Raw genomic sequence first — 24569 nt, 5'->3', positions numbered from 1 at the left:
TGTTCTATATAATCTGATGACTAAAAAAGACTCATGTCAACAGTTTTCATTGACAAAAAGTAGACTAAAATAGTTAGTTTTCTTTGACTAAAATAGTTAGTTTTCTTTGACTAAAATAGTTAGTCTTCTTTGACTAAAATAGTTAGTTTTCTTTGACTAAAATAGTTTGTTTTCTTTGACTAAAATAGTTAGTTTTCTTTGACTAAAATAGTTCGTTTTCTTTGACTAAAATAGTTTGTTTTCTTTGACTAAAATAGTTCGTTTTCTTTGACTAAAATAGTTAGTTTTCTTTGACTAAAATAGTTAGTTTTCTTTGACTAAAATAGTTAGTCTTCTTTGACTAAAATAGTTAGTTTTCTTTGACTAAAATAGTTAGTCTTCTTTGACTAAAATAGTTTGTTTTCTTTGACTAAAATAGTTAGTCTTCTTTGACTAAAATAGTTTGTTTTCTTTGACTAAAATAGTTCGTTTTCTTTGACTAAAATAGTTTGTTTTCTTTGACTAAAATAGTTTGTTTTCTTTGACTAAAATAGTTAGTTTTCTTTGACTAAAATAGTTAGTCTTCTTTGACTAAAATAGTTAGTTTTCTTTGACTAAAATAGTTTGTTTTCTTTGACTAAAATAGTTTGTTTTCTTTGACTAAAATAGTTAGTCTTCTTTGACTAAAATAGTTTGTTTTCTTTGACTAAAATAGTTAGTCTTCTTTGACTAAAATAGTTTGTTTTCTTTGACTAAAATAGTTAGTCTTCTTTGACTAAAATAGTTTGTTTTCTTTGACTAAAATAGTTCGTTTTCTTTGACTAAAATAGTTTGTTTTCTTTGACTAAAATAGTTTGTTTTCTTTGACTAAAATAGTTTGTTTTCTTTGACTAAAATAGTTAGTCTTCTTTGACTAAAATAGTTAGTTTTCTTTGACTAAAATAAGACTAAAATGCTCAGACTTTTAGTCGACTAAAACTTGACTAACCAAAACCAGGATGAAGGTGACTAAATATGACTAAAACTAACAAGGACATTTGATACAGGACTAAGACTAAAACTAAATGAAAAAATAGCTGACAAAATGAACACTCGTCACAACACACATCTTTGAGATTATATAAGGAAAGGTTTGAAAAGTTTTGACTCATTTAGTAGTTTTCTAATACTCTCTAGTTATGAGTTGAACGCTAACTTAATTGATATACCTGATGTTTTGTACTCTTCCCTTCTGATCATCCCCAGGTCGGAGCTCACTTCCTGGAGACGGTTGTTCGACAGTTTGACGAAGTGTACAAGAACCCTTCGGAAACCAAGGAGTGCGACAACCTGATCTCCATCATCTGCCACCTGTACAACTTCCAGGTGGTTCACTCGGTGCTCGTTTTCGACATCCTCAAACACCTGGTGGGAGACTTCAGGGAGAAGGACATCGAGCTGGTTCTTCTCGTGCTGAGGAACGTCGGCTTCGCTCTGAGGAAAGACGACGCTCTGGCCCTCAAAGAGCTCATCTGTGAGGGACAGAGAAAAGCTGTAGATGTGGGGACGAAGTTCCAGGATCAGACCAGGGTAACAACAACAACAACACTTTGTACTTTAAAGAGGCCCTATGCTGCTTTTGGGGGGGGGATATGATTGACAGTTCTGAGATGAGAATGTCAATTAAAGCGTTTATCCATTGTGTGATGAGGATTTTTTAGCAAGCCACTTACTAGAGTAGACAATCTAGCTTATCTCATACGTTTATATGCATGTATTGATTGTTGTCCTATAGGTGCGCTTCATGCTGGAGACCATGCTCGCTCTGAAGAACAACGACATGAGGAAAATCCCCGGCTACGATCCTGAACCCATGGAGAAACTGAGGAAGCTGCAGAGGACTCTGGTGGGTCATTCAGTTTTTAATAATTACAACATCACTATATCTAAATGTAACATATCCTCATTTCACTACATTCGTAAAAACTCACATTTCCTGCTACTTTGCGCTTCTACTCGGCCGATATTGTACTTTCTACTCCCCTTCATTTAATCGGACATCCCATTTACTTTGCATATAAAGATTCATAGCTCGTACAAAATATAAACCACTTGTGAATAAACATTGAAATATAATTATAGGTTAAGATATAGGTAGATGTGAGTACTTCTTCTGCAGCGTATATGATACTAAACATGGCTTTTGTGTTATTTCAATGTTATTGTCATACTAGCTTCTGACCACCAGGGGGTGCCAGAGCACCACTTTTACACACCCAAGTCTCAAATGTTCCCTCGACCTCAAATCAGATTCCTGTTACATTTCTAAACAATTAAGGATAACTAGCAGGATTACAGTGTTACTAAAAAGAGCATATAGTGTTTGTTGTAAAGGATCAGATGTTATCTCTTCTCTGTAAGCTGTTCTGTAGGATAATACTTTCAGTGTGAATGCCTGCTGCCTGAATCTGCTTCATGGTTTTCACTTACTTTGCTTCATTTGTGATGTTTTTAATTCAGCAGGTGAACCTGTGTGTTCACAGAAGAGTGTGTGTTAAACTAAAACGGAGCATTTTCTGCTTCTTTAAACTGTAGTCTGTGCTCGTGTGTTTCAGTCTTGGTGTATATGCTGAATGAAAGGCAGGTTTTACATTTTTAACCCATTTTAAATCCAGCACAGCGCAGACATGGTTCACAAACATGATGAAACAGTCACAATAAATGCATTTTTTCTTTTTTAAATATATATAAACATGGCCAGAAAACAAGAAATGAACAAAATAATACATAAAGTCATCCCCATGGAGCTCAGCCATCATTCCTTGGCCTAGGAAGAACTGTCAGAAATATGTCGGATGTTCTAGGCCCGACATATTGGAGGAAATCAAACCATTTCTGATCCTAAACATCTTGGTTTGTTCTTGGTCCTCCAGGTGCAGCGTCGAGCAGGAGGCAGTGACATGAAGCTGAGGGTCTCTCTGGATAATCTCCTGGCAGCAGATCAGATCGGGCGATGGTGGATCGTCGGGTCCTCGTGGAGCGGAGCGCCGATGATCGGAGAGCAAAACGCCTCCAAAGAGAGTGAAGGAAAGGTACAGGAAGCACACATCCAAACAACACCAATTAAAGGAGAACGTTGCTAATTAAACGCTAATCCAAAAAAAAAACTTGGAATTTCCACTAAAACTTGAATTGCAGTTTTTCACACCAGTTTTTTTTTAAGAGAGTTTTGATGAGAGGGTTGATTCTTCTGTCACATTATGAGTCTCTTTACACACCAGGGACACATAATTATAAGATAAGAAGTACTTTATTCATCCCAATTTGTGAAATTTTTGCATATATTATATTATTATATGTAAAAGACACGGAAAAAAGTGTATTTCGCATTAAAGGTTTATTTGTTAAATTAGTTTTATGTCCTATATATACTCATGTTGCTTTATTGGAGACGTTTTTCATTGCTATATCTACACTGTAGCTACTGTGCACATGACAATAAAGCCTTGAATTGAATTAGTTTATTCCTATTTCAGTTCAGCGCTAAAGTCTTGGATCTGGCGAGGAAACAGAGGATGAACACTGAAGTCAGGAGGAACATCTTCTGTGTGGTGATGACCAGCGAGGACTTCATGGATGCTTTTGAGAAACTGATCAGGTCTGCCATCACTTCACTGTGTTTGAACTGGAGATATATACCAGTGTTCATTTTGGCAGCTATTTCAGATTTAGTCTTTAGACGGAAATGGTTATTAGTTTTAGTCACATTTTAGTCCTTTTTATGCAACTCAAATTTAGTCGATTTAGTCGATGAAAAATTAGTCAAAAGGTTTTCTCTCTTTAAACTAATTCATTTGGGCAAATACAAGTATCTGAAATTGGAATCAAGGTGACAGTATCAAGTGTCTTTACTTGTGTAGTGACGTGTGCAGAATCCCAGCTAATTCAACCAATGACAGGGATGCATTTTGACAGACAAGACGGACAATTGGGGGAAAATACCCTGCATTTTGAATGTCCGATAGTCCACCATTAACACCTTAGTCTCGTCTCATCATAGTTTTTATCATCAACAATCCATTTTTAGCTCGTCCTCGTCTCGTCTTAGTCGTGTAAAAAAAGGTCGTTGACGAACATTTTTCGTCATAGTTTTCGTTGACGAAATGAACACTGTACATATGAGATGGATGTTTTAAAGCCTGTCTGTCTGCTGTGTGTTAGGATGGGTCTGAAGGACAAGCAGGAGAGAGAGATCGTTAACGTGCTGATGGACTGCTGTCTGCAGGAGAAAACATTCAACGGTTATTACGCCGTGCTGGGAGAGAAATTCTGCTCTCACGACCGACGCTTCCAGGTATTTAAGAGATGGTAAAACCCAGATAATAACTACTGAGGAAGATAACAAACATACCTTTCACAAACACAGATAAACAGGCAGTGTTTAAACTCTCCAGAACCTTATCAAAGCACAACATCCTCGATTAAACTGCACTCAGATTAGAGAGATGGATAGATAGATGTGCCTACCAGAGATAGCAAAAGTACACACGTCCTTTACTCAAGTAGAAGTACAGATACTCGTGTTTAAAAATACTCTGGTAAAAGTAGAAGTACTGACTAAACTTCTTTACTCAAGTGAAAGTAAAGAGGCTTTGAAATGTACTTCAGTAAAAAGTACCCATAACTAGCAGCTGTTTTAAAGAGTACCTGACCTCCCTTTATATTAATAGAACAATAATGTCATTGTTAGCTAATGAATGTTTCCATGCTGAACAACGGCAACATGACAACGTTTTCATTGGTCCCTCTTCTTTAGAGAAGACCAGGAAATGATGGATACACGGATCGTGTTCAAATCAATAGGCACGCAATGACTCTAAATAATAATGATCACGCCACCAAACACACATTCAAACTAAAGGAACCAGCCTGTTTGGGAAATGTGAGAAGTAGAAAGTACAGGTATTTGAGTTCAACATGTAAGAAGTAGAAAGTACAGGTATTTGTGTTCAACATGTAAGAAGTAGAAAGTACAGGTATTTGTGTTCAACATGTAAGAAGTAGAAAGTACAGGTATTTGTGTTCAACATGTAAGAAGTAGAAAGTACAGGTATTTGTGTTCAACATGTAAGAAGTAGAAAGTACAGGTATTTGTGTTCAACATGTAAGAAGTAGAAAGTACAGGTATTTGTGTTCAACATGTAAGAAGTAGAAAGTACAGGTATTTGTGTTCAACATGTCAGAAGTAGAAAGTACAGGTATTTGTGTTCAACATGTAAGAAGTAGAAAGTACAGGTATTTGGGTTCAACATGTAAGAAGTAGAAAGTACAGGTATTTGTGTTCAACATGTAAGAAGTAGAAAGTACAGGTATTTGTGTTCAACATGTAAGAAGTAGAAAGTACAGGTATTTGGGTTCAACATGTAAGAAGTAGAAAGTACAGGTATTTGAGTTCAACATGTAAGAAGTAGAAAGTACAGGTATTTGTGTTCAACATGTAAGAAGTAGAAAGTACAGGTATTTGGGTTCAACATGTAAGAAGTAGAAAGTACAGGTATTTGGGTTCAACATGTGAGAAGTAGAAAGTACAGGTATTTGTGTTCAACATGTAAGAAGTAGAAAGTACAGGTATTTGGGTTCAACATGTAAGAAGTAGAAAGTACAGGTATTTGGGTTCAACATGTAAGAAGTAGAAAGTACAGGTATCTGTGTTCAACATGTAAGAAGTAGAAAGTACAGGTATTTGTGTTCAACATGTAAGAAGTAGAAAGTACAGGTATTTGAGTTCAACATGTAAGAAGTAGAAAGTACAGGTATTTGTGTTCAACATGTAAGAAGTAGAAAGTACAGGTATTTGGGTTCAAAATGTAAGAAGTAGAAAGTACAGGTATTTGTGTTCAACATGTAAGAAGTAGAAAGTACAGGTATTTGTGTTCAACATGTAAGAAGTAGAAAGTACAGGTATTTGTGTTCAACATGTAAGAAGTAGAAAGTACAGGTATTTGGGTTCAAAATGTAAGAAGTAGTGGAGTAAAGTACTGATACCAGAAACATGTACTTGAGTACAGTAACAAAGTATTTGTACTTCCCACCTCTGCTGACCACCCACTCTGTTAAACTGTGTGTGACCCTCTGTGCTCCTTCACTTCACCTCCTCTTCACACCTCCTCTTATTATTTGACTCTAACTGAGACGACAAACAATGGAGGGAGGAAGAGAAAACACTTCCTACTTTGCTGCAGGTAAAGCAGGTTCATATCAGAGACTGATGAGCATTGTCTTCATCAAAGAGCCGCTGGGAACGTTTGTTTTTCACATGTAAACTGGGTCTGGAGGAGAGGGTCACCTGTGTGCGTTTGTTAATGTTCCCCTCATGTCACTATGTTTCAAGATTCAAGGCTGTATTGTCATTTGCTCGGCAGCTACAGTGTCGTTTTTGGTATGAAAAACTGAAGTCACAGGCTCCTCCAACAGTGAAACATGAATATGTATATGTATCCTATATATATATATATATATATATATATATATATACAGGACATGGAACAAATAAAACAGATAAAGGGAAGTTTATTTAAATAGCACTTTTCAACACAAGACAATTCAAAGTGCTTTACAAAAATGAAAGACATTAAAGGTCATTGGCCATTTCTACTGATCATAATTCCATTGTTGAGGTCTACTAGAATAGATTTATATTGTTCAATGTTCCAAACTCACATTGGTTTCTCATACAGCATCTCTGTATAGTATGTGTATTCACTCTCTGTCCTACACGGCTTGTTGGAGCTCCTGGCCCCTCCCTGTGAGCCCAGTGGCCGACAGCGAGACACAGCGAAACCCACACACGCTGTGTGTGTGTGTGTGTGTGTGTGTGTGTGTGTGTGTGTGTGTGTCACTATACCCGAAATACGTCACTATACCCAAGAAGTAAACAATGGAAAAATATCTTATTCTCCAAGATGACGTTCCACTGTATAATCGTGCACCTTTTTGTTATTCATGTTTGTATTATCTTTGAGTGTTTTTAAATGCCATTTTATAATGTTTCTGCTGCACTATTTCTTAATGTCGTTCATGTTTGTAAAGCACTTTGAATTGCTTTGTGTTGAATGCTTCCCCTCGTTTCACTCTGTCTTTTATATACTGTCCTATATGTCTAACATCTATCCGTCTCTCCATCCCTTCATTCTCCTAGATGACGTTCCAGTTCAGCCTGTGGGATAAGTTCAGAGATCTGTCCAGTCTCCCCAGCAGCACTTTCTCCAACCTGGTGCAGCTGGTCTCTCACTTCCTGCAGAAGAAGTGCCTCTCGCTCTCCATTCTCAAAGTAAGGGACAAGTCCTGTGTACATTTATATATATTTGTTGTGCGTGTGTAAATGAACCTGTGTGTTTCGAGATGTTTATCATGGAGGTTTTTTTGTTAGGGTGTTACCCAAAAGAACACAACATAAGGAAGAGAGAACACGCATGATGGCGCTTTTTAAAGGAGAAATGTTACAGGGTGTCCGCGGGGTCTTAAAAAGTATTACAAGTTGATAAATCAATTTAGCGAAAATTAAGGCTATTAAAAAGTATTAAACGGCATTTTCCAAGGTGTTACATTTTGTAGCTAGTTTTCAATAAGTATATCAATTGTCCAAAGAGGTTGTATTCTACAGTGTGCCTGAATGTAATCATTGCGTAGGTGTGTAGTGTGATTCTGTGTAGTTTATTTATGGCATCCCGTTGGATTTGCCGTCATCTGAACAGGACGTCGCACGCTCACTGCTTGATAGCGCGCGAAGGTCCGTTTACGCCGGTTGTTAAACAACATGGTTATGGGGAAATGCAAGTTTGCGTCCAAATGGTTGGAAGATAAGGAGGAAGGACAATCAATACTGTATATAGTCAATGTGAGGTAAAGTGTGTCACCAAGGTAACCGGTTAGAACTCAAAGTGGCGATGAGGTCTTAAAATGTATGGAAAGGGTCTTAAAAGGTTTTACATTTGACTTCAGGATTCCTGCATATACCCTGAGTTAACAGTCCAAGTGTTGGTAAATGGCTAAAAGAACGGTCTGCATGCGTCTCATTAATAATGATATTAATAGATTTATTTTGTAAGCGCTTTTACAGGTGCTCAAAGTCGCTTTACAGAGATAAAGAAAAGAACAACAAATAAATAAAGTCACATTTAAAATCAAGCAATACAACAACAATCACACATTAAAGCCAGATTGAAGAGATGAGTTTTTTTAAGGTTAGAGAACATTTTTAAAGGTCTCCTATCATGCAAAATGCACTTTTTGATGTCTTTTATACATAACTACGTGTCCCCGGTGTGTCGGGGAACTCACGCAGCGTCAGAAAATAAAACCCTCTCTCTTTTCCTCCGTACCCAAATCTCTAAAAACGGAGCTGATCCAGATTTGCGTCCGATATGACGTAATATCAGAAACGTTGCTATCAGAAATGCCCGACTGTTTTGGACGTAATATGGTCTGTGTTTACATTAGCATCGCTAACACTCAGAGCTAACCTGTACTGGAGAGCATGTGTGTGAAGAAGCAGGAAATAAAAAGGAACTCACCTTGTGGTATAACCGGCAAGAGAGAAAGCCTTTGAGCTCCATACTGTTTCAGAGAGAATCCTTGATAATCCATGATATGGCGTTTCATCACGGCAGAATCTGCCGGTAGAATCTCCCGCATAAGCTCCGCCCCTCTTTTTAATCAATTTTTTGTTTTTTGTTAAAGCTTTATACATAAAATCAGCACTTTTGAAACAGGAAGTGAAATAGAGGGATATGAGGCATGGCTAGAATGGGTGATCTGTTTGGTATTTTGAGCAAAACACTTCATAGACATGTTTTTTATATATTTGTATATATCTGAGACCTATGCTATAGCCTACAAATAGCCTGATAGGTGACCTTTAAAGGAAAACAAGAACTATTAAAAAAAGTATGGGGCCCTTTCCTTAACTATCTGGAATATGCGGATCTAGAGAGGGTCAGCAAACTGGAAATGTTCTTCATTCTGTTATGTCTTGTGGATGTTTGTGTATCGTCTTACATATGCTAAATCAATAAAGAAACTATGTGTTTGTGTGCAGGTGATAGAGTTTGGGGAGCTGGATAAAGCCACGGTGCGATTCCTGCGTCAGCTGCTCACCAAACTGCTCAAAGAAATGGAGCCTGAGGAGCTAGTCAGCGTATTTGGAAGGTGAGTTTCAGCGTGCAGCACTTGGTTATTAAGGGTTTGGAGATTTAAGCATGTGAGTTAATGCAAAACACTAATAAATACAACCTTTGAGTCGGTGGCTGTGCTTAGTTGCAGCTTGGATTTGAGATGAATGCAAAAAACTGCTAATATGATGCTGTTTGTGCATGTATAATTACCGTGTTCAACATCTTATTTCAGCTTTTTAGCATGCTTAAAGCTGGAATAAGATGCGTGCACTTACTTCTCGTAGGTTAGGAGATGTAAGCATGTAAGAAAATGCTAAATAAGTTGACATGTCTTTGGACCTTGCTAGCTCCTCTTGGGCAATGCTAGTTGAGTTTTGAGCTTCAGCATGCTAACATGTTTGCAAAGACTAAGCAAACACAATGATGTTAAACAAGTGTGATGTTTACAACGTTCAATATTTAATTTTAGCGTTTTAGCATGCTATTTGGTCATTACCGATAAAGAAGTTGCACTGAAAAAGAAAACTCGTACTTGCTAACAACTCCAGGGTAAAACTAAGCTAACATCATGATACTTGGAATGTAAACTAACTATGTTCAGTTTCTTCTTTTCGCTGCAAATGATTCAGTGCTTAGCTACAGCTGTTAAACAATTAAAATGTACACAACGTCCATCATCCAATTATAGCATTTTAAGTATGCTAACATTTGGTAATTAACGATCAACAAAGCTAGCTGAGACAGAGGAATGCCTGTCATTAATTTGTGCAGGTGGTGTGTTGTTATAAATCTAAGTATTGGTATTGCTTGATATAGGCGCTAAATGAACAGGACTACCAGTGTTAGAGATTCATCCTCTGGAGACCACGAATGTCCAAATGTTTTAGATGTTGTGTTATTTGTAGTCAGGACTAGATCTTGGAGAGACCCTAATTGTCTATTCATGCAGCACGACTTACCTGTTGACCTCCATTAACCCCCGGGTGTTAAAACCACTGCTTCCCACCCTGAGAACATCTGACTTCAATGTGTCTCATTGTCTCTCGTCCTCCAGGATCTCAGGAATTCCCAAACTAGGAATGCTGCGGGAGGGCTTGAAGCTTTTTATCAGCCACTTCCTGCTGAAGAGCATCAGGAACCAAGGAGCAGCTGAGCAAGCAGAGGAGCTGACGGAGAGAGCGAAGGTCGCATCCAGGGCCATGGAGGCCAAGGAGGTCAAGCTCAAACTGTAACACACACACACACATCCTTACAGACACTCTGACACACACACACACACACACACACCAGAAACTCCAGGAGCACGACTGTGGAACAGAAGAAGGACTTGTGTGTCGTTTCTAGTAGTTAGTCTAGTTACACTCTTCCTCAAAATAAAACCTATTACACACACTCACACACTCACACACACACACACACACACACACACACACACACACACACACACACACACACACACACACACAAAACTCCAGGAGCACGACTGTGGAACAGAAGAAGGACTTGTGTCGTTTCCTTGTAGTTAGTCGAGTTACTCTTACTCAAAACAAAACCTCTTACACTTACACTCACACACACACACACACAGACACACACACACACACATACACACACACACACACACACATACACACACACACACACACACTGACACACACACACACACACATACACACACACACACACACACACACACCAGCAGACGTTTGGACACGCCTGTGGAACAGAAGAAGGACTTGTGTGTCGTTTCCTTGTACATAATTCTAACCATTAATTAAAATGTGGGCTTTAGAGACACGCCAGTCCTCACCCATTTTATCTGAACATGTTGCCTCTTGATTCAGATTTATTATCCTGCAATAAATCGCTATGTTTAATGACAATTTGAAAGCTGTTTTTTGAATATTTTATTTAACGCATTACCCCAAACTCATTGACCATAATGGTGCTTGTATATATGGAGGGAAAGCTTCAATAAATTGGCGACAAATTGCCTAAAGCGTTGATGATTTTTGTCGAAAGAAAGGAACTAATTACCGTTTTTCTACCGCCCTCATGGAGGCAGTAGGAGTAAATATTAGTCTAGTTACACTCTCATTCAACATAAAACCTACTTTACTGAAGACTTCCTCCGCTTTTAACTCAACCGCCTAGTGCAGATGTTATATTATTAGGTTGATAAGCCCGTGGTGTTGTAGTTTATTCAGGGTTAACACTCCCTGCTGATCAGTATCTTCCGGCATGGTTAGCATAGCAGAGCCGCTCTGTTACATTTGATACTTGCTCCTATTAATTAGCTCCATCGGTGCGGCATGGATCAATCCGAGGCTGGAGGTCAAGCATCGGACACCAAGGTCAACCAGAGGAAATGTCCCCAAAACACCCTCATGGTAAAGGTAAATGAACCACATGTAACACAAGGTTTTTGGGAAGTTATCCACTTTTTGCATAGAGTTTTATTGAGAAATGTTGCAGAATATATTTTATATTTTGTAAAGAATAACCACTTTTCTCCTAGGGAGTTTAGTGAGAAATTATGGAGACTGTTCGGTGAAATCTTGATAATTAGTCCGTTAAAAGGTGGAGAATTTGTAGAGAATTTCCACTTTTTCTCCGAGGGTTTTATCAAGAAATCGTGGAGACTACTGCGTTGAAAACCAGAGACTAAGTCTGTTAAAAGGTGGAGATACTCGGTGGATAAGGCTTCAGATTTTTCACCTGAGGTCAGACATGGGACAACAAGGTCAACCAGAGGAAATGTGCAACGTGTAACACAAGGTTTTTGTAAAGAATAACCACTGTTCTCCTACTGTTTTATTGAGAAATGCTGGAGACTGCTTGGTGAAAACCTGAGAAGAAGTCCGTTAAAAGTTGGAGGATTCGTAGAGAACATCCACTTTTTCTCCGAGGGTTTTATCAAGAAATTGTGGAGACTACTGCGTTGAAAACCAGAGACTAAGTCTGTTAAAAGGTATGATACTAGTTGGATAAGGACTCAGCTTTTTCACCTGAGGTCAGACATGGGACAACAAGGTCAAGCTGTGGAAATGTCCCCAAAGCACAAACATGTAGCCACATGCAACACAAGGTTTTTGTAAAGAATATCGCTTGGTGTTTTATTGAGAAATTAAGGAGAATATTCTGTGAAAACTTGAGAAGAAGTCTGTTTAAAGGTGGAGGATTTGTCTACTTTCTCTCCCAGGGTTTTATTGAGAAATGCTGGAGACTGCTAGGTGAAAACCTGAGAATTTGTCCGTTAAAAGTTGGAGGATTCGTAGAGATTTTCCACTTTTTCTCTCCGAGGGTTTTATCAAGAAATTGTGGAGACTACTGGGTTGAAAACCAGAGACTATAAGTCTGTGAAAAGGTGGAGATACTGGGTGGATAAGGCCTCAGCTTTTTCACCTGAGGTCAGACATGGGACAACAAGGTCAACCTGAGGAAATGTCCCCAAAAGCACCAACATGTAAAAGGTAAATGAGACTTTTTGCCTGGTGTTTTAGTGAGAAATGATGGAGAATATTCTGTGAAAACCAGAGAATGAGTCTGTTAAAAGGTGGAGGATTTGTCTACTTTTTCTCCTAGTGTTTTATTAAGAACTAACGGGAGACCATTGAGTTGAAAACAGGAGAATAAGTCAGTTAAATGGTGGAGAGTCCGGGATCAATGGTCTCACTGTGCCATTGTTTCCGACAGTTTTACCTGCAGCTCTGTGTTTGACCCTCAGCTGAACTCTGCTAAAGCAAACAGCTGAAGATAACCGACAGATTGCTCAGTAATCCTGTTACAAACGGCACATAATCACTCAACCCCGGCTACAGTTCAACACTAATGACTGTGGGAAGAACAGAGGAACATAATACAGACTGTTTTCTGTAAAGATGCACAATGTAAACCTGTTTTTGAGGTATTCAACTGGCCTTAAAAGCTCAGTCACAGTGTCAGACGATGCCTACAAATAGTGAAAGGTCATTAGATAGCACACCCTGAATAAATAACGCTATGTGTAGGTAGGAAAATGAGGCTGCTGGGATGTTTTGTTCGCTTTTGAGGAAGTGCACATGTATTTTTCTAACTAAATTCACCGACAGTTCCTTTTTTTGCTGCACAAAACCGTGCAAAAACGTAAGTTAAAAGTCCATATATTTGGATAAACAGTGGTGGATGTACTTAGTTAAGTACAATTTAGAGATATTCGCACTTAAGTAATTCCATGTTATGCCACTTTATACTTTTACTACACAACATTAGTTACTTTTGCAGGTTTTTATTGATCAAGTTAAATCAACTAATACATATAATGTACTAGTATGGATGGAAATACCTGACCTTTACAGGCTGCAGAATAAAAAGGATAGTCACCTGAATGCATCACTGATTTCAAACCAGTGATGTAACATATTGGATATTCAGTACTTTCAGAATTTAAATATATTTGGCTGCTAATACTGTTGTACTTTTACTGAATTATATACGGTGGCCTACAGGTGAAGCTTGTTGACAACACATGCAACATTTACTAAAAAGCACTGCAAAAATGAAATCGTGAAAATATAAAACGAGCTTAAAACCAGGGGGCATTAAAAAGTGACGCTAGTTTGTGAATGTCTTCTAAAAGCTGGACACTTTTCGTGAAGTTGGTGAAGATGTTTTGGCACATTTGTGTTTTTATATTTGCATCGTTTCTGTAGCTGCAGTTTCTCCTGATGGAAGTATCTTGTAATGCATGTGCACCTGTAGGCCACCGTACATATAATATCTGAGTACTTCTTCCACCACTGGATACAAAACCTTAAGGCTTAAGGGCTATAAGATAGTGTTGTAGTCAAGACCAAGAAACTTAAAAAGTGGTCTCAAGACCGAAGACTGGTCTCAAGTACTACAACACTATTATAAGCAACACACATAGAATATTATCTAAATCTGCTATATATACACATTCAAACATATGTATTTGTACTTAAACCGATATATTCCTGGACCTGCATATTGAAGTATGAATGCTTGTGTGTATGTTGTCTTTTTGTACGTCTCTTGTTTGTTTTTTTGTAGCTCTACTCGTCTCATTGTACCTGTATAATGACAATAAAGGATTCTATTCTATTCTAAATTAAGTTTTAAAGTGGTTCCTGACTGTGCAGCAGAGTTTCCCCCTGGCCGACTCACAGCTTTATAAACACCATTGCTATAGTGGTGTGAAATGTTTCCTCTCAGTCCGCTGTTTGCTCTCTCTGACCGTTTGCACAGATCCGACAGCCTATTAACAGAGATTCCCATGACCCGACCTGTCAGAGCGAGGCGGAAAACACGAGCCTCTGTGTGCCTCCGCGCTGCAGTGCACCGTAAATCAAAGGGACTACTTTCTCTTAAAAATAATAATAATCTTGCGCTGAAATTGCATGTGAGTTTTTATATAAAAACATTTTATTTCACATTGTTTCTGCACCATGAGAGACGCTAAACAATAAGTTAGCATGCACTGGGATTTATAAATACAGTGTAGAAAAATAAACATAACATTGTTTTTCAGCTACGGAACACCACAAGGAACAAATAAAGACAAATGACTTGTTACTGTATGAGCTGTGAGGTGTTACTGAACCACAGCAGTTTGCATTGAAGCCATGCAACAGTTTACAGTGGAGATGCTCCTGAAATAAACCCTAAATCTGCTGCTTTATGACACAATGAACTTATATTCTTGACTTATTTTTTTCATGACAAACAAATGCTCCAAGGAAGTGATCAGAGGTTGGATTGCATGCATTTTTTTTTTATAGCGAAACCCCCCCACAGTCATTACAAATCTCCACGTTTTTCCCAAGCTTCAAGGCTGCGGACTGATATCACTGGTGTGATTCGCCTCGTCCTCTGAGGAGCAGTCTGACGAGTTGTACAGGAAGGTGTCCCCCTCGTCGTCGTCACTGTCTCTAAAGTCTCTGATTCTTCCATTTTTTGAGTCCGTCTTGCTCTTATAGTCCGACTTATCCGTTCCCTCAGATTTGTCCTGGCCTCCTTTTCCTCCTTTCTGCTTCTCGGCCTCCTGAGCCGCCTGTTCCTTGGCCTTCTTGCTCCGCTTCCACTTCATACGTCTGTTCTGGAACCAGATTTTAACCTGAAGAGAATAAATATAATTTAGTTTCAGTCGTTTAAACCAATACAAACGAGGCTACCTGTGCGTAAATACGCGTAAATGTCACCAGTCAACATGAGAGTTTCCCGCAAAGAACCAAATAAGACACATTACTTTTACTGTGTGGTATAAAATGGATAAGATGAGATGGACCTTTACTGATCCCCGTGTTAGCAGCAACATAATGTATGTAGGTAGAGCTGTACGGTGTTATTGCTGATAAAATCACAGCAGGAAATATTAAAACCCTTTTTTTTTTGTGGTTTGTAGAAGGAAGTCACCTGTGCGTAAAGATTGCGTAAAGGTCGACAGTCCAGCTGACATTAACCTCCGCGGGGTATAAAGAATACAACACTGAACACATTTCTTTACAATGGTATGTAATATGTTCATATGTAATTTAAAAATACATTAAATCAAATGGAAAATATGCTACAATAGAAAGACGTAAAGTGCAATTTTCCAAAGTATTTTTTAAATGTTACGGAACATTTCTTTGTTCAGAATCAGGAAGGCTGTATTTCCATCAAGACAAAACAACATAATTATAGCTTCTAAATTCTTTCCAGAATTATTATTTTTGAAACAGTTTCTAAAAGGGGAGGGCGGTCAGGTGAGATGTTTTAAAATGAGTCAGAGTAGCAGTAAATTACCTGAGTTTCTGTCAGCATGAGGGAAGTCGCCACTTCAAAGCGCTTCGGTCGTGACAAGTACTTATTCAGCTTGAATTGATGCTCCAGCTCCAGCAGCTGCTGACTGGTGAAAGCAGTTCTGGGTCTTCTGCACTTACCAAGCAAGTTATTCTGCGCCTGGGCTGCAAGAAGGAAAGAATAACATCAATATAATACCTTAAAAGTACTTGTTTGTTCATGCATTTGTGCCGTAAAATGCATCTAAGGAAGGAGATGTGTGTGCAAAACGAAAAGCCTGCTAATGATGGATAACAGAAATAATCACAGATGTTTTGACTGCGCCTGAGCTGCAAGAAAGATAGAATAACATCAATATAATAGCTAACAAATACTTGTTTGTTCATGCATTTGTGCCGTAAAATGCATCTAAATGAGGAGATGTATGAAAAGCCTGCTTATGATTGATAACAAAATAATGAACAGATGTTTTGACTGCGCCTGAGCTGCAAGAAAGACAGAAACACATCAATGACACACCTAAAAAATACTAGTTTTTCATGCATTTGTGGCGTAAAATGCATCTAAAGAAGGAGATGTATGTGCAAAACGAATAGCCTGCTAATGATGGATAACAGAATAAAATCACAGCTGTTTTGACTGCGCCTGTTGCAAGAAAGACAGAAAAACCTCCATTTAAAACCATTATTTTGCATGCATTCCTGGCATTAAATGCATCCAAAAAAGAAGATTTATGTGCAAAACGAATGACTGAAAACAAAGACGTTTTGCAGGGGGATAAATGGACACCTCTCTGTTGTTATTGTGTAATAATATGATCCTCTGTGTTCCCAGCTAAAGCAACAAAGTCCTCTTCTGAATTTCTGAGCTATTTGCTTCTCTATTTGGAACAAATCTGTTAAAAGGAGCAGAAACAAGCAGGCAGTCTCTGAGAGGGATCGCAGGTCGCTGTGGGTTTCACACTCTGATGACACTTTCCCACTGTCCATTATCTGTCCATTTTAGTTCCTCTCTGAAAAACCATCACTCAGACAGCCTCTCCATTCAGAACAGCATCATTTGTGTGTGGGAAATAATCACAAAATCACTCTAATTTGAAGCAAAATAACAAATAGCAGGTAACAAAAGCGGTCTTAATATAGTTATTCCTTAGAGGTATTTATTAGGAGAGTATGGCACATTTCTTTTGACGTTTTTGGGGTGTTATCAAATATTTTTAGATCAGCTTTGGTTGCCTAAATTAACCAAATATGTATTTATATTATTATATGATTTAGTTTAGGGTAAAAAAAAAAGGGCCAGAGCATCCTCTAATAAAACAATCCATCTATCCATTTGAGTTCCTCCATGACCATCATCATTTATGTGAGGGAAGTAATGCACCATAAATAAAGAAAATCGTATTTTTAAAGCAACAACAGACATGTCTGCCTTTTAAATAAAAACGATAACAGTAGCTTAGTATCTATATTAGCAAAAATGATGACACATAAATCAGTCTTGGGTGCAATCACATCGTTTTAGGGGCAAAAAAACAGGCCAGCTGGACATTGTGTGCAGAAATAAGAAATATTTGCCTTTTCCTAAAGGATAACTTCAGCTTTCTTAATACCTCGTTATTTGTAGAGCTATTTATTATATCATTATGACACATAAAGCAGACTATTAGGATCAGCTGGTCGCCAAAACATAACCACAGATGTATTTCTATTACTATTTGATTTAGTAGATATCTCATTATCTTTCGAGCTATATTAGCTCAATTGTGACACATAAATCAGACTTTTTAGATGCATTCACACCGTTTTTTTACACATAAAGCAGACTATTACCTATTTTTGGGTCGTCATACATAACCAAAGATGTATTTCTATTACTATTTGATTTAGTAGGGGTGAAAAAAGTCTTGATATCTCATTATCTTTCGAGCTATATTAGCTACATTTTGACACATAAATCAGACTTTTTGGATGCATTCACACCGTTTTTTTACACATAAAGCAGACTATTACCTATTTTTGGGTCGTCATACATAACCAAAGATGTACTTATATTACTATTTGATTTAGTGGTGGTGAAAAAACACCAGAACAGAAGCTGTGTTAATATCTAGAGCTATATTCGCTAAATTATGGCACATAAATCTGACTTTTTGGGGTGCAATCACACCTTTTAAGTGGATAAAAAAACGCCTGTAATTACTCATATACTCACAGTTAAAGTCGGAAATGTTGAGATATTTTAGCAAAATTATGACACACAAAACAGACTTTTTTTGGGGTGCAATCACACCGTTTAAGTGGATAAAAAACGCCTGTAATTACTCATCTACTCACAGTTAAAGTCGGACATTTTGGGCAGCATCATCCCGGCCGTGGACACGCGCAGCCAGTGGTCCAGCTGGAAGGTGCTCGCGGTCAGTTTGATGGGGTCGCTGTGGTGATGATGGGATGGATAAGAGTAGGACAGGGCGGGGTGTTGGCCTGCTAGAGCCGCAGCAGAGTAGCTGTACATGGGGTGTCCGTACAGAGCCTGGGTGGGGATTCCTCCGGTGCTTTGATGGTGTAATCCGAGCATACTGTGCGGACTGTTGAGGAAACCAGGTTTGGGGATCAATCCGCAGCTTGAAATCCTCGGTGGAGACGGCGTTTCTGTGCGTAAAGAGTCTACGCGTAAAGACTCGGCGCGTAAAGAGTCCATGGAACCAGACGTGGGGATGGAGAGGGAGGAAGAGGAAGAGGAAGACAGGGAAGTTACCAGAGCCAGAGGAGAAGTCTGCACTTTGGGAGAATCGACTGCCAAAAGCGCGTCGATGCGGAAGTTTTTAGATTTCTCCATCTGTGCGTCCTGCTGGAAACTGAGAGGAGAAGAAGAAGACTGGTGTTTTCCCACCTCTCCAAAGTTATGATGTGGTCCGGAGTGTGAGAGAGCAGCTCCACGTGACACTTAGTGCCTGCAGGAGGGAGGTGATTGGTGCAGCCGTCTGCAGGGGGATGTCCCATCAGCCACCGCGCCGGAAATAATATCGCTATTATTACAGGAAAATGAATTAATTAACACGGGATTTATGGAGTAGTAGAAGAATCAGATCTGAGATCATAGACAGAATAAAAACTGTATTTAGTAAAGTAGCAAGCACACATTCATCAAGAATTAAAATCGAATAATAATGTCTCAATCCAAGTATAAAAAACATTATAAAAAATGAATCGAAACCAGTAGAAAGTAGTGAAAAGCTGCAGGTAGTAAACAGTACTGTAAGTATATTCTGCACAGTGTTATTTTACATTGTTGATACGGGTAGTGCAGTATTTTAATATATTGCATTGACTTGCAACACATTTGTGGTGATTGCTTTAATGTTCATGACTTATTTAGCAGGAGAAGATGTAACACTTGATTTAGCATCGACAGCACATCCATATAGGCTTATAAAAGAGAACAAATGTGTATTTTGTTGATATAAAAAGATGCATTATACGTGCAGATGATTCCCACTTATTGATTATTATCTAAACCCAGAATTTCCTTGAATTTAAACAACATCTTGGAGCTCTCATGTGGAAAGAGAAACCTGAAAAACGAATATAAATGACATATTATTAACAAATAGGTAATATTAAATTAGCTAAACCTTACCACATGAATGTTTACACCACAATAAATGCGTAAAGCTCTCAGGCTCGTTTCCCCTTTTTGAATTGAGATGACACATGAGATAAAGAGCCTTTGGTTTGTGCGTAAAAGGACCATCTTGAGCCGGAGAGGCCAACAGGGAAATTGAAGTGAAAGCTCCTTCTGTCGCTGCAGCTCGAGGTGACAGACTGGCCTCTTATGGAGCCATATTACAGAATTGATTAACCCCAATGCCTCCAACAGCATGCATCAGCACAGCGTTACAGGTTTTTTTTGCAGATGCATAGAATAAAACGTGTTTTCGCTAAAAAACATTAAATAAAAAACCGGAGATTTTGGTGTTTTTTTCTTATTATATAAACAACCCCTGAGCGCTTGGAACTGGATTTTCCTCCCGCAATGGAAGCTTGGCTGTCAAAGTAACTCGGATTGTGCCATCGAGAAGCAGAAAATAAATGTAGTAATTGAAAGTGTGACAGACTGGACTAATTTGTTATGTTTTGTAAGTGGATTTTCGTCTTTTTGCAACTGGATTTTCCTCCTCCCTGAAAAGCATTGCAGTCAAAATAAGTCTCGCGGATTGAGCCAGATAGCTGCAAGTGCAACAAAAAGTAGAAAAAAAAAATCAAACAGGTAATATTGTTTTAAATCAACCTCTTAAAGCATGCAACTGGATTTTCTTCCTCCTAGAAAAGCTTGGCTGTCAAAATAAGTCAAATTCTCGCGGATTGAGCCAACGAGCAGCAGAAAAAGGTAGTAATTGAAAGTGTGATGAGGAGATGAAGATAATAGGCCTGTGCGCTCCGGGTCTAATAAGCCACTTAAAGTTAATGGATAGAGGAGGTCAAAATGAGAATTATTGACACCCGTTTGCCCTTAACCTGTCTACCAATAAAGCTGATTAGTTTTTGTCAATTCATCAGAGAAGCAGGACGTTTATTTGCTCGGGGGAAATCAACAAGTCACCGGGTGGATTCAGAGTAACGGATCGTGATTTAATTGTGGACCTTGATGATCATGACCAATTACAGAATGATAACGGAGAGATTGATGTGAGCCTGCGAGGGATAGTGGGGGAGAAACAACTAAAAAGAAGAGAGGAAGAGACACAGAGAGTTCATTCACTAATATGTTGGTTTTTGGGCACTTATTTATGGAGAAACGGTGCAAATATGACATCGTCAACACTCCCAAAATCCTCAATTGTTATGCATGGAGAGCAGATATGGCATTCACAAATATTTTGATGACGTGGATGGCTAAATACACATATTTCTTTTAGCCAAAATGGAGTGTTATTACCAGTCTATGGTTATTACGCATTTCTCCAATCATTTAGACAGTGTATAGGCCTGCGAGGAATCATGGGAGAAAACATGTTTCATTTATTTATGGTGCAAATACTGATGTCTCATTCCTAAAATCACGATGCTCACTTCCTTTAAACTCATTTATTTGGGTCCATTTCTATAAGAGCAAATATGGCATTAACAAATATGTTGATGACGTGGAAGGCTAAATAAACATGTTGCCAAAATGCCAAAATTGGAGTGTTTTACGCATTTCTCCAATAATTTACACCGTGTTGGAAGAAGTACTCAGATATTTGACTTAGAAATACAGTGTAAAATGACCCTTACGTTCATTTATTTAAGTATCAAAATATACTCATAGTACAAAAATAACATGTTGTGCGTAGGACAACCTTTTCAGAACAGTATGCAAATACGGCAGAATGTTAACATTATTTTGTAAAGGTTAAATAAATAAACATCCCAAACGGACGTGTTTCACGCATTTCTCCAATCATTTAGACAGTTTTGGAAGAAGTACTCAGCTATTTTACCTTAGTAAGAGTTGAAATACAGTGTAAAATGTAAGTCAAAGTACATAAGAATTGGCATCAAAATATACTTAGTACCAAAAAAAGTTACTGTTTGTGCGTAAAAGCCCATTTAATATCCGGATTATGACTAAAAGTGGATCTAATTTAATTACTTTGTATACTTCTGCTGGGTATTTTCACCTATAATTATATATCATAGCTTATTTATTAAAGTACAAGTAGCCTACCCACAAATCGTAGCCTACTTAAAGGTGGGGTAGGTAATTCACTTCAGAAACACTTGTTGTTATATTCCATGGAATGCTCTTAACATCCCGATAGCAATGAATACATTAAATGCTTTGACAATAAATACATTAATAAATATCATCTGTGGAAGCCGTAGTAGCCTACTGTAAAAAGCACGACCAATCATCTGAGCCGGCCCGGCTAAAATAACTGGATGGCCTACCTGCCTGTCAGCCTTCCATCTCGTGCACAAACTTATCTCGTGCCCTCATTGGTCATGTGCGCGTTCGTGTGTGTTGGAGGAGGGGCTCTGTAAGGAAGTGGCAGATTTTTTCCGGTTGTGTATTTTCAAATTCTAGCGCACTCGAGCTGGTTTCTCCAAAATTACCCCACCTGTAAATGTACTTCAATTAAAAAGGCTACATTTCTTGCATTTTCTTAACACATATTTATATCAATCTTTATTTAACTCACTTATAATGATTTTTTTAAATGTGAAAGCTACGATAGAGCAAATATGGCAGAAAATTAAAAAAAATCGCTCCTAAATGAACGTATTTTTTTGTTGCCAAAATGCATCAAACCTCGGCGTCATCATTACGCATTCCTCCAATCATTGAGAGGTTTTCTCAGCTGCTGTGATTATTGTAACAGCCTCTTGTCCCGTGGGTTTAATTTCATTAAGGGCCCCGCATGAATATTTCTATTAAAGCAGAAGTGAAATATGGAGCCATTTAGTATTGGCCTTCACCGATCAGCAGGATTTATGGTTCCTTTTCATCACATCCAGGAGAGAGGGAATTAATAAGGAACCCAGGATGGAAACGGAAGAAAAAAAACCTCTGTAATTACTTTCACAATTAACTAAAATACAAATCAAAGTGACAAATCGGGAGGGTTTATATATTAATTACCCTGGGTAAATGTGTTCATTATGAAAAGGCAATTTAAAGGGACCCCTTCTAATATCATAAATACCTGATGGCTTCTTCCAGGAAACTGCTTTTAAAAACATTTGTGGATCATAATCATTTATCTGTCTTAATATCAGAGTCAATGTGAGATCATTAGGAAGACATATATATATCAGTCTCTTTGTGAAATTCAATAATCACAGCAGCTGAGAAAACCTCTTAAATGATTGGAGGAATGCGTAATGACGCCGAGGTTTGGCGCATTTTGGCTAAAAAAATACGTTTATTTAGGGGGATTTAATTTGCATTTGAATGCTCAATTTGTATTTGTACACATCACATGAACCTTGGTATGTAATATGAAGTCATTATTCAGTCCTGATGTATCTCAGTCCCTGCTGTGGTGAGAGTGATAAACACCTATTTTACTCAATTTAATTTGTTTAATTTTAGACATGAATTACACATTTATATACAGTGTAATTCAAATATTTCACTACTTTTGTGATCCTAAGACTTTGGTAACCAAATATAAAACACCAAAACAATTGGATGACATGAGTACATTTGTGTTTTCACAAGAGTTTTGAAGATTTGATGTCAAATGTTCAGCTTTAGAGCTACTTATCTCACCACACAGTGCTCTAAGGTGAGTAATTTGTATTTATAGCAAGACCAGAGATTGTCCTGAACATTTTGATATGTAGTAACACACGGGGTGCCGGTTACTTATGTTGTGGCAGATATTCAAGTAAGCTTTCTTAACGCTAATGTTATAATAGTCAGATTGCTCTGAAGATGGGAGGTGATATTCTATTCATTTTCACGTTCACACAGTCGGTGATTTTTGCTGGCCGTCTTTCCTGCAACGGCAGTTTTTCTAAATGTCCTTTCTCCTGTAATATGACTTGATCGCTTTAAACTCTGCACACTGAGCTCTGATTGGTCAGCAGAAGGTGCTTTCACTGAGTTGATCTCTTATCCTGGAACCTAACCTGCTTAGTTACCATGGAGATCTAGCCCGCTATAAAGTGAACCAGCGTCGTAGGACCGGAAACCCAGAGTTTAGTTAGCTCGCTAAGCCAAAATCCCGCTTCGTCGTACAGGCCTCTGATGACCCCAATTATGTTATTACCCGTTAATTCACTCAAGAACTCAAGAAGGTGCCTATTATTATAAGGTATTGTAAAAACAACAAATATAATACAATTAACTACTTATTTAAACATGAAATAAAAGTAGTAATATACTCATATTTAGTTGAATCCTCTATAAACCAGAGTTTGGATGACTTAATTAGCATGAGCAATGTATATGTGAGACTGGGATATAACTGTTTTGCCTCAGTCTGGAAGGATGTTGTTTTTTAAGGTATATTATACTGGTTTATTTATCTGTAAGAAGTCAATCTGCACCAGTAATGAAGCTCCTGATCGCAGTGGCTTAGTCTGTAGGGACTTGGTCTTGGAACCGAAGGGTCACCGGTTCACGTCCCGATCGGACCAAAAAAAAAAAGATGGAGTGAGCTGGTAGCTGGAGAGGTGCCAGTTCACCTCCAAAGCCACTGCCGAGGTGCCCTTGAGCAAGGCACCTAACCTCGAAACTGCTCCCTTGGCGCCGGGTACCTGGCAGCCTCTCTGCTCTGCCACCTCTCCTATCTGCATGTGGTTGTGTGTGTGTGCATGTATATCCTCTGTGTTTGTGCATGTATATCCTCCCCTGTGTGTGTAATGTGTGTAAACACAACAGAGTGGGGAAAGAAATTTCCCTGTAAGGGATTAATAAAGTGTATCTTCTTCTTCTTCTTCTTATATCCTCCATTTGCAATAGTTAGAACTAAAGTGAAAGTAAATAAGTGATGAGGGTTTAACATGGAGCAATTTTATTTACATGTAGGTTTATTAAAGTTCAACAAATCCTCAGAAAAATTGATATTTTAACATTTGCAGACCCATGAAAAAGGCAAACTCCATCTCCCTGTACTGATTTATAACAGCTAATCGACCTTGTAATAAGATTATTTTTTATAAA

At 38.2% G+C, this 24569-nt stretch overlaps 2 protein-coding genes across 2 annotated transcripts in view; one reads left to right on the top strand and one right to left on the bottom strand.

Moving 5' to 3' along the window:
- nom1 (nucleolar protein with MIF4G domain 1) overlaps positions 1–11021 on the top strand; it is a 16317-nt gene extending 5296 nt beyond the window's left edge. The window contains exons 4-11 of the mRNA XM_034148210.1: positions 1225–1548; positions 1754–1864; positions 2892–3050; positions 3495–3616; positions 4180–4312; positions 7157–7288; positions 9056–9165; positions 10186–11021. Coding sequence (XP_034004101.1) covers positions 1225–1548; positions 1754–1864; positions 2892–3050; positions 3495–3616; positions 4180–4312; positions 7157–7288; positions 9056–9165; positions 10186–10363 — 1269 coding nt within the window. The 3' untranslated portion in view covers positions 10364–11021. The remainder of the gene's footprint in view (positions 1–1224; positions 1549–1753; positions 1865–2891; positions 3051–3494; positions 3617–4179; positions 4313–7156; positions 7289–9055; positions 9166–10185) is intronic.
- Positions 11022–14928: 3907 nt separating this feature from the next.
- On the bottom strand, positions 14929–18752 carry mnx1 (motor neuron and pancreas homeobox 1). Its single transcript, XM_034148197.1, has 3 exons — positions 18251–18752; positions 15918–16078; positions 14929–15246 (listed from the first exon to the last, which is right to left on the bottom strand). Exons 1-3 carry the CDS (start codon positions 18750–18752, stop codon positions 14959–14961), a joined length of 951 nt encoding a protein of 316 aa, XP_034004088.1. The 3' UTR covers positions 14929–14958.
- Between the last annotated feature and the right edge of the window lie 5817 nt (positions 18753–24569).

The sequence above is a fragment of the Trematomus bernacchii genome, unplaced genomic scaffold, assembly GCF_902827165.1.
Source record: "Trematomus bernacchii unplaced genomic scaffold, fTreBer1.1, whole genome shotgun sequence".
Lineage (NCBI taxonomy): Eukaryota > Metazoa > Chordata > Actinopteri > Perciformes > Nototheniidae > Trematomus > Trematomus bernacchii.
Note: the sequence above shows the minus strand (reverse complement) of the source record. Positions and strands in the feature narration are given on the sequence as shown.

Bases quoted from the DNA above. Each gene is read 5' to 3' on its own strand.
- mnx1 (XM_034148197.1), bottom strand. From the start codon at position 18,752: ATGGAGAAATCTAAAAACTTCCGCATCGACGCGCTTTTGGCAGTCGAT. The intron at 16,079-18,250 runs GTGAGTAGATGA...TCCTTCTTGCAG, and splicing joins CAAAATGTCCGACTTTAACT to CCCAGGCGCAGAATAACTTG. The intron at 15,247-15,917 runs GTAATTTACTGC...TATTCTCTTCAG, and splicing joins TCATGCTGACAGAAACTCAG to GTTAAAATCTGGTTCCAGAA.